The sequence below is a fragment of the Ascaphus truei genome, chromosome 8 (assembly GCF_040206685.1).
Source record: "Ascaphus truei isolate aAscTru1 chromosome 8, aAscTru1.hap1, whole genome shotgun sequence".
Lineage (NCBI taxonomy): Eukaryota > Metazoa > Chordata > Amphibia > Anura > Ascaphidae > Ascaphus > Ascaphus truei.
Window position 1 is genome coordinate 49,498,600 of NC_134490.1, and position 14,706 is coordinate 49,513,305.

General features: G+C 46.2%; 1 protein-coding gene across 7 annotated transcripts in view; it reads left to right on the forward strand.

Moving 5' to 3' along the window:
• Window positions 1–1,344: 1,344 nt before the first annotated feature.
• The window catches only part of VTI1A (vesicle transport through interaction with t-SNAREs 1A), a 318,878-nt gene continuing 305,516 nt past the window's right edge, over window positions 1,345–14,706 (forward strand). For all 7 annotated transcript variants that reach the window (XR_012803538.1, XM_075611886.1, XM_075611883.1 and 4 more), the window contains exons 1-3: window positions 1,345–1,518; window positions 5,277–5,335; window positions 8,864–8,974. Coding sequence is in view for 6 of the 7 variants with exons in the window: in XM_075611886.1 (XP_075468001.1) it covers window positions 1,425–1,518; window positions 5,277–5,335; window positions 8,864–8,974 (264 nt within the window). In the remaining variant the exon portion in view is untranslated. The remainder of the gene's footprint in view (window positions 1,519–5,276; window positions 5,336–8,863; window positions 8,975–14,706) is intronic.

The following is a 14,706-nucleotide window of genomic DNA, read 5'->3' on the forward strand; positions in this document are numbered from 1 at the left end:
GATGCCACAAAGTTATCCAGTGTCCCTTAAAGAGACAGGGCCTCCTTGGACTGAAATGAACCCTTAGCACAGACATCTATCGTTTCAAATTATGTTGTAATCTTGGGAGAACTTTTAATTTCTACATAGTAGTTACATGTGTTGAAGTCTTTTTACATTCTTTCATTTCTTTTCTCCATAACTTGCTTATAGAGGCAGATTGTGGCTCTAGACATTCCCCTTATCTTTCTAATGGTGACGGCAAAAGTAATTTAAAGAAGTTATTGGGGAATAACAATAATTAGCAAATCACATTAGAATTAAATGGACCTAAAACAAAATAGAATTCATTGTTATGCAAAAAGGACATACATTCATGTTTTTCTTTGGGTGGGATTAGGTCTTCCAAATTAAGTCCATTCCACTATTTATTTATTTATCAAATGTTTTACCATGAAGTAATACATTGAGAGTTAGCTCTCATTTTCACGTATGTCCAGGGCATGATGACAAATACATGGTTACCAATCTGTATTTGTAACCATGTAAGCTGTTTACAACATTTTTCTTGCATTCTACATGGGACTGTCCCTTTAACAGGACGGGGCTTTGTGCTTGGGGACAAGGCAGAACAGGTTTTTGTGCAAGCAGCAGATGTTTCTGGACACACATATGAGCCCATATTTGCTAAGTGGTTCTCTGCCATAAAATACCTTCAGGCACCAGAAGAGACATTTTAGCTCCTTCAGGTGATAAAATTCGTCTCTTCTCCATTAAAATGTCATCATTTCACGCAGAACCCTATGTATTATTTGCTCCACAGATGTCAACAGAATCAGTGCTCTCTTTGATAGGTAAGTATTGTCTCATTGACCTGGACTGATTGCACTTCTAATAATGCACTTTTACTCCTATGGCATCTGAAAGACTCCCAACATCACACTTAGATCGTAAACTCTTCAGGGCAGGGTCTCCCTTTTGACTTCTGTTGACATTTTCCTGTTGCACCTATGCTCATTGTTTGTATTTTATTTACCTTCTATAGTAATGTTGTACAGCGTTGCATACATTGTTGGCGCTATATAAATAAAATGATACACATACATACATTGACTTGCACTGGTTTGAATACATTAATTTTTGGGGTAGGGTTAAATAAAATGATACATCATATCAGTGAATTATTGTCCCTCATGGGGAGGGGGTCAGTGTGGTCACTGCTGCCAGCTGGTAACATGACAAGATGTGTCAGTGACATGATGGCAGGACTGCCTGTCTGGTCCAGGAGATGGGAAGCTGCTGGTTGCTATGCAGTGAGACCAGTGGTTGCTAAGGGCGCGGGGGGAGCGTAGTGACAACCGGACCGCCGGAAGTTGTTGTAAGGAGAGTTCCGGCTGTCACTGTCCCTGCTTCCTAGCTGCGGGTTCTCGGTGAGATCAGGGAACATGTCTTCCGAATTCGAAGGCTACGAGCAGGACTATGCGGTGCTGACAGCGGAGATCACGGGGAAGATAGGGAGGGTCCCAAAGCTGTTGGCAGGTAAGGAAGCGCAAGAAGGAACCGGAGGGGCGCAGGGGTATGGGGGGAGAGCAGGGGTATGGGGGGAGAGCAGGGGTATGGGGGGAGAGAATGGAGCAGGGGTATGGAGGGGGAGGAGACGGGAGCAGGGGTATGGAGGATTGGAGCTAGGGTATGGAGGGGGGGAAGAGAGGAGCAGGGGTATGGAGGGGGGGGGGGAGAGAGGAGCAGGGATATGGAGGGGGGGAGAGAGGAGCAGGGATATGGAGGGGGGAGTAGGGATATGGAGGGGGGAGCAGGGGTATTGGGGGGGAGCAGGGGTATGGAGGGGGAGAGAGGGGAGCAAGGGTATAGAGGGGGGAGAGAGGAGTAGGTGTATGAGGAGGGTAGGGGGAGCAGGGGTATGGAGGAGGGTAGGGGGAGCAGGGGAATGGAGGAGGGTAGGGGGAGCAGGGGAATGGAGGAGGGTAGGGGGAGCAGGGGTATGGGGGAGGGTAGGGGGAGCAGGGGTATGGAGGGGGAGAGGGGAGCAGGGTATGGAGGGGAGGGGGAGGGGAGCAGGGGTACAAAGGGGAGCAGGGGTACAGGGGGGAGGAGGGTAGGGGGAGCAGGGGTATGGAGGAGGGTAGGGGGAGCAGGGGTATGGAGGAGGGTAGGGGGAGCAGGGGTATGGAGGAGGATAGGGGGAGCAGGGGTATAGAGGGGGGGTTAGATGGGAGCAGGGGTATGGAGGAGGATAGGGGGAGCAGGGGTATAGAGGGGGTTAGATGGGAGCAGGGGTATGGAGGAAGGTAGGGGGAGCAGGGGTATAGAGGGGGGGATAGATGGGAGCTGGGGTATGGAGGTGGGATGGAGCAGGGGTATGGAGAGGGGAGCAGGGGTATGGAGGAGGGTAGGGGGAGCAGGGGTATGGAGGGGGAGAGGGGAGCAGGGGTATGGAGGAGGGTAGGGGGAGCAGGGGTATAGAGGGGGGTTAGATGGGAGCTGGGGTATGGAGGTGGGTTTGAGCAGGGGTGTGGAGAGGGGAGTAGGGCTATGGAGGGGGAAAGGGGAGCATGGGTATGGAGGGGGGAAGAGGTATGGAGGGGAGCAGGGGTATGGAGGAGGGTAGGGGGGAGCAGGGGTATAGAGGGGGGTTAGAGGGGAGCTTGGGGATGGAGCAGGGGTGTGGAGAGGGGAGCAGGGGCGTGGAGAGGGGGGGAAAGATGGGAGCAGGGCTATGGAGGGGGGGAAGATGGGAGCAGGGCTATGGAGGAGGGGGGGAAGATGGGAGCAGGGCTATGGAGGGGAGGGGGAGATGGGAGCAGGGCTATGGAGGGGAGGGGGAGATGGGAGCAGGGCTATGGAGGGGGAGAGGGGAGCAGGGCTATGGAGGGGGAGAGGGGAGCAGGGCTATGGAGGGGGAGAGGGGAGCAGGGCTATGGAGGGGAGGGGGAGAGGGGAGCAGGGCTATGGAGGGGGAAAGGGGAGCAGGGCTATGGAGGGGAGGGGGAGAGGGGAGCAGGGCTATGGAGGGGAGGGGGAGAGGGGAGCAGGGCTGGGGAGGGGGAGAGGGGAGCAGGGCTGGGGAGGGGGAGAGGGGAGCAGGGCTGGGGAGGGGGAGAGGGGAGCAGGGCTGTGGAGGGGGAGAGGGGAGCAGGGCTGTGGAGGGGGAGAGGGGAGCAGGCCTATGGAGGGGAGGGGGAGAGGAGAGGGGGAGGGGGAGAGGGGAGGGAGAGGGGGAGAGGAGAGGGGGAGAAGAGAGGGGGGAGAGGGGAGCAGGGCTATGGAGGGGGAGAGGGGAGCAGGGCTATGGAGGGGGAGAGGGGAGCAGGGCTATGGAGGGGGAGAGGGGAGCAGGGCTATGGAGGGGAGGGGGAGAGGAGCAGGGCTATGGAGGGGAGGGGGAGAGGGGAGCAGGGCTGGGGAGGGGGAGTGGGGAGGGGGAGAGGGGAGCAGGGCTGTGGAGGGGGAGAGGGGAGCAGGCCTATGGAGGGGAGGGGGAGAGGGGAGCAGGGCTATGGAGGGGAGGGGGAGAGGGGAGCAGGGCTATGGAGGGGAGGTGGATAGAGGGGAGCAGGGCTATGGAGGGGAGGGGGAGAGGGGAGCAGGGCTATGGAGGGGAGGGGGAGAGGGGAGCAGGGCTATGGAGGGGAGGGGGAGAGGGGAGCAGGGCTATGGAGCGGAGGGGGAGAGGGGAGCAGGGCTATGGAGGGGAGGGGGAGAGGGGAGCAGGGCTATGGAGGGGAGGGGGAGAGGGGTGCAGGGCTGGGGAGGGGGAGAGGGGTGCAGGGCTATGGAGGGAGGGGGAGAGGGCAGCAGGGCTATGGAGGGGAGCAGGGGTATGGAGGGGGGAGAGGGGAGCAGGGGTATGGAGGGGGGAAGAGGGGATCAGGGGTATGGATGGAGGAGAGGGGCGCAGTGGTATGGGAGAGGGGAGTGGGGCTACGGAGGGGGGGAGAGGGGCTACGGAGGGGGGAGCGGTGCTATGGAGGGGAGAGGACAGCGGGGCTATGGAGGGGGGGGAGAGGGGAGCAGGGGTATGGAGGGGGGAGAGGGGACCAGGGGTATGGACGGGGGAGAGGAGAGCGGGGGTATGGAGGGGGGGAGAAGGGAACGGGTATAGAGAAGGGAGCAGGGTTATAGAGGGGGGGTGAGGGGATCAGGGGTGTGGAGGGGGGAGCAGGGGTATTGAGGGAGGGTTAGAGGGGAGCAGGGGTATAGAGGAGGGGAGCACGGGTATGGAGGAAGGAGGGGGTAGGAGGGGTATTAAGTAGGGGGGAGAGGGGAGTAGGGGTATGGTGGGAGGGAGCAGGGGTGTGGAGAGGGGGGAGAGAATAGTAGGGGTATGGAGAAGGGGGAGAGGGTAACCTGGGTATTGAGAGGGGGAGAGGGAAGCAGGGATATGGAGAAGGTAGCCGGGGTATGGAGGGAGAGGGGAGCAGGGGTATGGAGAAGGGGAAGAGGGTAGCCGGGGTATGGAGGGTGGGGGAGAGGGGAGCAGGGGTATGGTGGATCATTTTTTTTTTTTAAAGGGAAGTTAAATGTTTAAAGAAATTCTCTGAGGAAAGAGGTGTATGTGTCTATCATTTTCCACAAAGAAAATGGAGAATACAATCAGGAATAGGGTGGTTGAGGCCAAAAGAATGAGGATCCCCAGATAGAAAGATGTAAGAATAGAAAGAGTTAGGAAACAGATAAAGCCAACACAGAGCGTTAGAATGAAATACACAAGTTTCTCAAATCCGTGCCTAACACTTTCTTTTCAAGTGCGCCGTTTGTAAGGATAATTATTAGAGAAGGCTACATCTGAAAGCGGTTTTATCCCAAATAGCTAAATGGTTTATTTGTTCCTTAACTTTTATTTCTTTTTTTTTTTCCATGACTGGTCTTATAGAAGTAAATACATAGAGCGCCATACATGGCACATCAGAGGTTAATAACCATTGTTCCACTCTCATGGAAAAACAGGAAGGCAAAGGGATAGAAAGTGACAAACTTCCTGGGGATTCTCGGGCAGGAGTGATGGGAGGGCCTCAGTAGCCATCCTTTGGGCTGCTCGGCTCTCTGCAGATAAGATTTACACTGTTGGAAGTTTAGTTTGTAAATAAAAATAAGAAAGTTGCATTTGCGAGACTAATTGTGGGTTGTAAAGGTCAAAAAAAAGCATGAGCTGAAAAACTGCACTATGGGGACATAATAACCCTGCAGGCTGCAGTACCTTGCTGACATGCTCCGAACACTGCACGCTTTAACACCTAAAGCATCTGCTTGTTAACAATCACCTTGCTTATGTTTAGATGAGAAGAAGCAGATGGTTTTAAATGTGGAGAAGCAACTCGAGGAAGCTAAGGAACTGGTACGTAATGCCTGTTTCTCATCTTTTGGGGCATTATTTTAATGTATTGTTCTGCTACGTCTTTCATAACGTTCGCTGCACTGTAGTATAGGTGCTAGGTAGCGGCAAAGTGGTATTACTGGGCTCTTCTTGGCTGACCTCATTTCCAGTATCCGTGGCCCTTTAAACTTTTATGGCGGACTACGCAAAAATCTAAATTAATCTGTCACAATGTTTTTGCAGGAAAAGGTCTGATTTCTCCCTTTCAGGTGTAATCTGACAAAAGAATTCAACTTTATTATGAAAAATGTCTCTTTGTATTAAGCACATACCGCAAGATTTCTAAAAGTGCTAGATACTTACAAATGTCATTTTTGGATGAATTGCAGATTAAGTCTTAAAAATGTACAAGCAATGTCCGATCTCATGGCTACACAAAATGTATTGGAACATCAAACGCCAAATATTTATACTGTGACGGGGTTGGGATGGGGTACATTGTGAAAACAGTTATTAGAGGAGCTATAAAGACATGGTTCATGTTATACTTCGACTTCTGTCAATGTTGAATCAAGACACTGTATAGTGACACTGAGTATATCTTGGCAAATTAGGCCCCCCTAAGCACTTCCTCCTGTGATAATGCCTTTTGTTCTTAAACAGTTTTTGGTTTAATTGCTACTTTCTCTTCGCAGTGCATGTGTTTCTTCTTGTATTTGATCACACAAAGCGGATTAGAACTTCCAAAAAAAGACTGGTCTGTACAAGACAATTTAAGGAGCTTTTTACAAAGACATTGTAAAGATCATCTTTATGTAGTCAACTGTGACAACAGCTTCTGCTGTAGAAGTTTGGGATGGATCATAACGGAAGCTGTACAAACATCCATGGCTGATTCTAGACACCTCATACATAAATCTTGCCCCCTTGCATATGCATTTACCAGAACGCCCTCCTACTACCTCTGTTCGTTCCTCCTACTTACCAATTAGATTGTAAGCTCTTCAGGGCAGGGACTCCTTTACCTAAATGTCACTTTTATGTCTGAAAGCACTTCTTCCCATTATGTGTTATTTGTGTTATTTATATGATTGTCACGTGTATTACTGCTTTGCAGCGCTATGTACATTAATGGCGCTATATAAATAAAGACATACATACAAAGATATACGTGCATCTAAACTGCTGCAGAAAAGTCTGAAAGCAAAACTTCATCCCAGTGTAATGATACCGAGTATGGCTGTGCACCGCCTTAGAAAATATGTAACGTAAAGTAGCCACACCACAAAGGTCTTGTTACGCCTGCCATGTTGATTTCACTTCCCCAACACATTGCAGGACCCTTTGCCTGTGTTTGGATTATCAAACAGAGGGCTACGTGTGCCCAGTGTTTGTTCCTCTGTAGAGTTCTGGGGGAACTTTGAGGGCACTCAGGGCTGGTAATGGAGATCAGTAGCTAGAATGACTGACGGCTAAGGGCTGGGACCCGCTGCACCCGGCGGCGCGGGCGGCCACACGAGCGTTCCCCACCAGCAGGGGAATCCTCCCGAGCCGGCCCCCCCTGGCTGCACAGCTCACTACACGCTGTGACGTCTGAGTGCCTGTCTTTGTGTGTGTATGTGTGTGTCTGAGTGCCTGTCTGTGTGTGTGTCTGAGTGCCTATCTGTGTTTGTGTACTGTATGTGTGTGCCTGAGTGCGTGAGTGCCTGCCTGTGTGTGTGTGTGCATGAGTGTCAGCGTGTAAGCCCACAGCGTCTCCCGAGCCCGAGGGGGGGGGGGGTAGCGGGTCCCTCCGCTTAAACCACACCCTCCCACTCCAGGCCCGGCTCCCGCTCCCTACAGACCGCATATCGCGGTCTGTGTCTGTCAGCACCCCGCCTGTCTGCAGTGCGGGCGCGCTGACTGAGGGAGCGGGGCCTTACACTAATGCTTGTTTGGTTTTCTTCCCTAGATCTTTGGGATTGTGTAGTTACTGTACATTCAGTGTTGGTTACAAATTAAGGATGTGAATAGCTGCTTAAAGAAAGGTCACCAGTATGGAGAGCTTTACTTCTCTCCACCTATCATCATCGGACCTGAACTTTAGGAAGGCAACGTGGGCAGAAAAACCTGCCCTCCCACTTCACTCACCAGTATTCTAGTTAAGCCCGCTCACTGTATTTTCTGCTCATAGTTAGCATAACTTTTTCCATGAACAAGCCTTTGTGTAAAGGAAACAGCGCTTTGTCTTGTGGTAAAGAAGATTCATTTTCATATTGTCCTGCCTGTAGTGTGCACCCTTGTTGAAATCCTTACATTTAAACAGTTGCTCATATTGTAGAATGTAGATGATTTACTGCAAGCACATTGCTTGGAGTTAAAGGGATACTGAGCACGTTTGTGCATTTCTATTTTAATGCAGCTGTTATTTCTTGCCTAAAAAAAAAAGAAGTTAATTTCTAATGTATGCAGCTAATACAGCGTAGTTGCGGACACCCTCATATCTTTTTAACCCTTTCATTGCAGTGGGCTGCAGTTAATGTCCCTGCTGTATGATTGTCCCCTTCAGTTCAGCAGTGATGGAGTTAAGCATTAGTACGACAGAGCTATATATGTGAATGAATCGTTAAAACCTTGAGGCGGCTCAACGTCACGGTCACCTTTTTGTTATACCCTGCAAAGCACTGCGTGCACCGGTTACTGTCTTATTGTTTACCGCAGGGGTGGGCAACTCCTGTCCTCAAGGTGTACCAACAGGTCAGGTTTTCAAGATATCCCCGCTTGCAGCTGTCAGACTGCACCATCTGTGCTGAAGCAGTGATATCCTGAAAACCTGATCTCTTGGTGGCCCTTGAGGACCAAATTTGCCCACCCCTGGTTCAGCAGAAACCTCCTTGAGCATACGCGCCCAGTCCCTCGTGCGCGTACATGCCCGGTGCATCATACATCCACACACGTGCATACACTCTTCTATCCATTTATTTATGAACATACACATAGGGAGCAGGGATTTCCTTTCCAAGTGTCCGGTTTTGTGTTTGTCTTACTTACTGTATTATAATTCTGTCTATTTTCTCTTGTATGAAGCACTGCATGCATTATTGCAGCTATATCAAGAACAACAAAAGGACACACACACACACACACACACACACACAGAGGGAAGTGCCTGTGGAAAGGAGTGATGCACGGTAGAGGGAGTTAGGTACAAGTCAATATAGATCACAAAAGTTAACTGGAATAACCGCGCAGAACAGTCATAGTAAAGGAAGTTGTGGTACAGATTTAAAGGCCCAGTTGTTGGTCTCCTGCTGTATGGGATGGAGCTCAAAGTTTTCCGCTAAGTTGAGCCGCTGTGGCTTTTGATGGTTAATTTATAATATGTATTTATAAATGTAATTTATAAATGTATTCTTAATCTTCCCTGGGATCTGTATCAGAAGGGATGTCCCGGCTATCTGTGCCTACTAGGCTTTATCCCCTGTAAATCCCATTATATGAAATGGGTTTCAGGGCGCCAGAACACACTGAGAACCGACTGAGGGAACTCACCTGTCTCTTCTTTTTCAGTTGGAGCAAATGGATCTGGAAGTCCGGGAGATCCCTGCCCAGAGCCGTGCGATGTACAGCAGCCGGATGAGGAGCTACAAGCAAGAGATGGGCAAACTGGAAACAGATTTTGTGAGTCCTAGTGTATAAAGTTCTTGTCACATTCTAACAGTCCATCATACATGTCTACATACAGTAAATCAGATGCACAATGATACACAAGTTAAGAACCTGGTTGTAATTGTAACTAACACTGTAACGTATCTGAATGGATAGGCTCATTAGAGCAGAGCCTCATTTATAACTCACACATGGCTCTGATCCCAGGAATATGCTGACACTGCTTCCCCTCTCAGAGTAGCCATGATCAATGCTCTGTGAATGTAATACCTAATTTCTACTACATTTTAGATTCACTATTGCCCTTGCAATTATCATCTGAATGTTTTTTTTTTTTTTAATGTAAATGGGAATTCCTGTTTTCTAGTATTTTTTTTAATTAAAAAAAAAATGTAATGCATAATCTTTCCAGCAAAGTAAACATGTGGCCCCACGAGGAGCCCCTCAGGAGACCCAGAGGGGCCCTGCAGGGAACATGGCACCTGGTTGAGAAATAATGATTTTAAGTGAATAGGCTTACTTTGCATATAACAAAGTGATTCCCAGATTCCCTCCTCTTCCTCCCTGAGGCCAAAGTTGTATTTTATCATTATGATGTTGTATATCTGGGTTCACTGTTTCAAATTCCAAGAATTCTGTTCACTTGTCCTCCAGACATCAGTATTGTAAAGGGGCTGGTATTTGATTTTGCTCTTACAAACCCGTCCAGGTGCTGGGACGGGTGACCTAGTGCTAAAAAGTGACATTGTAATGGATTAGAGTTTATAATGAAGGACCTTGTATTCATTACTATAGGAATCGAACAGACACACACAAGGCATATGTAATGGAGGGTTCTTCACAAATTACCTCTCACCTTGTGTCAATCAGTGAAGAATAAAGTGAAAATATCTGCGTTACCAATTGTGAATAATATAAAGTGAAATATAAAAAATATATAACCCCTTCAACCGTATGAAATGTAAAAAACAAATATAGCACAGGTGATTACCCAGTGAAATCTATATAGTGATATGTTGATACACTAAATAAATTACAATATAATATAACAGTGTAAAACTGTGATTAAATGCATAAGAAAAAACCTTAACAAAAGTAAGAGAGTCTGCTGCTGGGTCACTTCAGGTGGCTCAACATCCATGATCGCTATAAACAATAATAGACAGCACTCTAAACCAGAAAATATGATGAAAAAGGATGAGGTGCACGAAGCGTAGTGGGCCCAAACAACCCCACTCAAAATCATGTAAATCCCAAAGTAGGCTCCAGCACACTATAATAGATGGAAACACGTAGATAGTTTCAGAATATGTCACAAATTTAATAGCGTGAAAAATATAAATGTACAAAATTGGAACTGCTCACTGACTCATTTAGCAAAGTATACAGCTGTAATTATCACACTAGGGTGGGGGGGGGAAGAGATACAAAGGAAAGGGAAGTGAGCCTCACAATAGATTTAATAGCCGTGTCCCGGTGCCTTTGGAGTCCACAATGTCCCGATTACCTCTGTCGGAGTCCTCACTTATTCATAGGTAACGAGTAAAAGGATTACTCCTCTCCTGTACCGCTAGCATATTGGAAGCATGTCCCGGCTGTAGATTTTGTACGGTCGCTCGATTGAGCAACGGGTGAAGGAATTACTCCCGTCCAGCACCGCTGGTGTATCGGAAGCAAGTCCAGGCTGTGAATCTCGTACGCCCGATAGACGTCACTAGACCCACGTCATATGAAAGTGACTGCCAGATGATAGAATACGGGCTGTACGGACGATGACAATGATTGGTATAAGGGCTCAAAGCTAGTCCAAATAATCAATGTAACAAAAACACATCCTACGCGTTTCGTAACAATACTTCTTCAGGGATAATACGATATTGGCAAAACAAGTGTTTAAATACCCTGCGGAGACCACCGATGTGGTCTGGAGTATCACATCATTAATCACATAAAGTTTATACAACAATACTAAAATACATTCATTTTATTGATAACTTAATAAAACAATAATAAAACCTCTACACACTGAAATGAAATAACGGCAGTGCTAGTGTGGGTACAATTCACAAACAATGTACAGTATAGAAATATAATACACATGGACTGAAATACAAATGTATCATGAAGACAAAGACATATATGTTTTAAATGTGCTAAAAACCACAAATCGGAGACAAGTGAGCAAATGGTGTATACAATGCCACCCATTTGAAAAGTACTATAGCTAAAGGACAGGAATTCCACTGGGAACTGATAGGGTCAAGTATAAAAAAAGACTAAAAATGAAACTAAAAAATAAACATGTATATGTACCAAATATATAAAATATATAAAATATAAAAAAAGGATAATCAAAAATATATAATCTATATTAATAAAGGGACCAGACGTCCAGCTCATCATTAAGACCCTCAGGTGCTAACTTGTGCAAACTGAAGATCCAGAAACTTCCTTGTTTGGAGAGGGCTTTTAACCTATCGCCTCCTCTCTGGCTAGGAACTACAATTTGGATACCTTTATAGTTGAGTTGAATTGGATCACTATTATGATGAATTTTGAAATGGCGTAACACGCTATGTTTTTCATAACCGATTCTGATATTTCTAGTGTGCTTTAAAATTCTGACTTTAATTTGACATTAAGTTCGCCCTATATACTGTTTGCCATATGGACTTTCTGAAAAATAAATTACAGAAGTGGTATTACATGAAATGCAATCATCTATATTAAAATGTTCCTTTGCAACAAATTATTTAAAACTTTTCCTTTTTTTACTTAAAAGTTTACAAGCCTTGCACTTTCCGCAACAAAAGTTACCAGCTGGTTTTTGCTTTAACCAACTAGTCTTTTGTATTGGTTTAATGCCTATGTCACAAAGGGCCAAGCAAGTCCCTCTATACAAAGATACCACATATGATGGGTGTAGATACTATTGCACAATACTTGATGAATGATCCTGGGTTACATGTATTGAATGGGTATTTCATTTTGGAGTCCATTAGATTTATACTTTCCCATAACTATTTTCTATTTTTGACACGTTTTGCATCCAAGTCTGTGGTATAGCAATGGGTACACGCTTTGCTCCCAGCTATGCCAACCTATATATGGGGGCATGGGAGCAAAGCGTGATTTGGAATAACAACCCTTTTGCCAATAACATTATTATTATTTGGCACAGATTCATAGATGACATTGTATGTGTTTGGGAGGGAGATGAGGACTCCTTAAATGAATTTACTAAGTACAGACGAGACCACGAGTATTCTAAAGCTTGCCTTAAACTAGCCCGGTTACATTCTGGGTATGTGCTAGGTGTAGCCTGGCTAGTTTAAGGCAAGTTTAAGGCATTTCTGCATTGACTAATGACCAATAGGATTAACACAGCAGGAGTCCCTGGCAGTCCCATTCAGTTGAATGGGACTGCCAGGGACCCCCGCTGTTAATCTGATGGGCCATTAATCAATGCAGAAATGATGGGTCTAGTTTAAGGCAAGTTTAAGGCATGTATCCAGCGTGTACCTGGGTCTTTTTGGCGATTGCCACTGGTTTGTGTCAGAATAACCGTGGGCACTACAGTATCTTAACCATAATGATTTTAATCTTACGTTTTCAGAAGAAAGTGACAAATACTATAACATTCCTGGATCTACAATTGGCAGGTACAGATGACAACAGAGTCTCAACAAAAACATTTTTCAAGAAGGTTGATACGAATTGCATACTATAGGCAAGCAGTAATCACAAAAGATTATGGATTGATAAAATTCCAATTGGTCAGTTCATGCGAATTAAGCGGAACTGTAGTGATACAAACGTTTTTGAACAACAATCCGAACTGCTATTTAATACATTTATCCAAAGAGGCTATAAAAGTGACAACCTCCTAGAAGCATTAAAAAAAGGTCACTAACATGGATAGAGACTCCATTTTAATCGGAAAGAACAATACATTTACAAATATAGATCAATCTAAGGACTCAGAGAATCATCAAATATCTGTGCCATTTGTCACAAATTACAATGCAGTGAGTTATGAGATAAAATCCTCCAATTTTTATTTATTATATTTTTTTATCAAATGATCCAATACTTGGTCAACATCTAGAAAATAAACCAAGATGTATCTTTCGATCAGGCGGCCGTACAAAATCTACAGGCGGGACTTGCTTCCTATATGCTAGCGGTGCAGGAGAGGAGTAATCCTTTTACTTGTTACCTATGAATAAGTGAGGACTCCGACATAGAGGTAATCGGGACATTGGGGACTCCAAAGGCACGGGAAGTGGCTATTAAATATATTGTGAGACTGTCGGGAGGAACCCCCGTGTCTGCCGAATTTCATCTATGACTGGGTGGTGTTAGACTGTACTATCTATCGGAGGAGGAACCCCGCTGACGGTGACTGCAGTTGGTAACACGTGTCAGAATTCATGTATTGCCTGATTTATCAGTGTTGATGTACGTGTGTTTATTACTATTACTTATTTATTATTTATTAAATATTTTACCAGGAAGTAATACTGTACATTGAGAGTTACCTCTCGTTTTCAAGTATGTCCTGGGCACAGAGTTAAGACAAATAATACATGGTTACAAATACAGTTACATAATGAGCAGGGTATACATTATATACAAGACATTGCATGCACAGTTAAAGATAATTTGTATTATGGGTGTATGAAACAATTACAGATCACATTAAAATGTGTGACAGCCTTAGATTTGAAAGAACTTAGACTGGTGGTTGATGTAAGAGTCTCTGGTAGGTTGTTCCAGTTTTGGGGTGCACGGTAAGAGAAGGAGGAGCGGCCGGATACTTTGTTGAGCCTTGGGACCATGAACAGTCTTTTGGAGTCTGATCTCAGGTGATAGGTGCTGCATGTGGTAGGGGTGAGGAGTTTGTTCAGGTAGCTTGCCCATAAAGAATTTGAAGCTAAGACAGGAAAGGTGAACTTTGCACCTAGACTCGAGTGATGACCAATCTAGTTCTTTGAGCATTTCGCAGTGATGTGTGTTATAGTTGCATTGGAGAACAAAACGACAAATTGAGTTGTAGAGGGTGTCAAGTTTGCTAAGGTGGGTTTGAGGTGCCGAGCCATATACTATGTCTCCATAGTCAATAATTGGCATTAGCATCTGCTGTGCGATACGTTTTCTGACCAGGAGACTTAGGGAGGATTTGTTCCTGTAGAGTACCCCTAATTTGGCATAGGTCTTGGTTGTCAGGGTATTAATGTGCATCCCGAATGTTAAGTGGGAGTCAAACCATATGCCCAAGTATTTAAAACTAGTAACAGGAGTTAGGGTGGTGTTAGTGTTGGTTGTAATCTGGAGCTCAGTCGCTGGAAGCTTTAAAAATGTAGTCTTGGTCCCAAACATCATTGTTACAGTCTTGTCAGTGTTTAATAACAGTTTGTTTTGGGAAATCCAGTTTTCGAGTCTGACAAATTCAGACTGAAGTATGAGTTGAAGGTCAGAGAGGCTATGGCTGTGTGCATATATGATTGTGTCATCTGCATACAAGTGTATTGAGGCTTCCTGACAAGCTGTGGGAAGATCATTGATGAACACTGAGAAGAGTAGGGGCCCCAGAACAGAGCCTTGCGGGACGCCACAGGTGATAGCCAGGGGGTTAGTTAGCGCCAGAGATGGACACATATTGGGATCTACCTGATAGGTAGGACTGAAACCAGTTTAAAGCATGCATCCCTATTCCAGAGCTCTGGAGTTTGTTAAGCAGG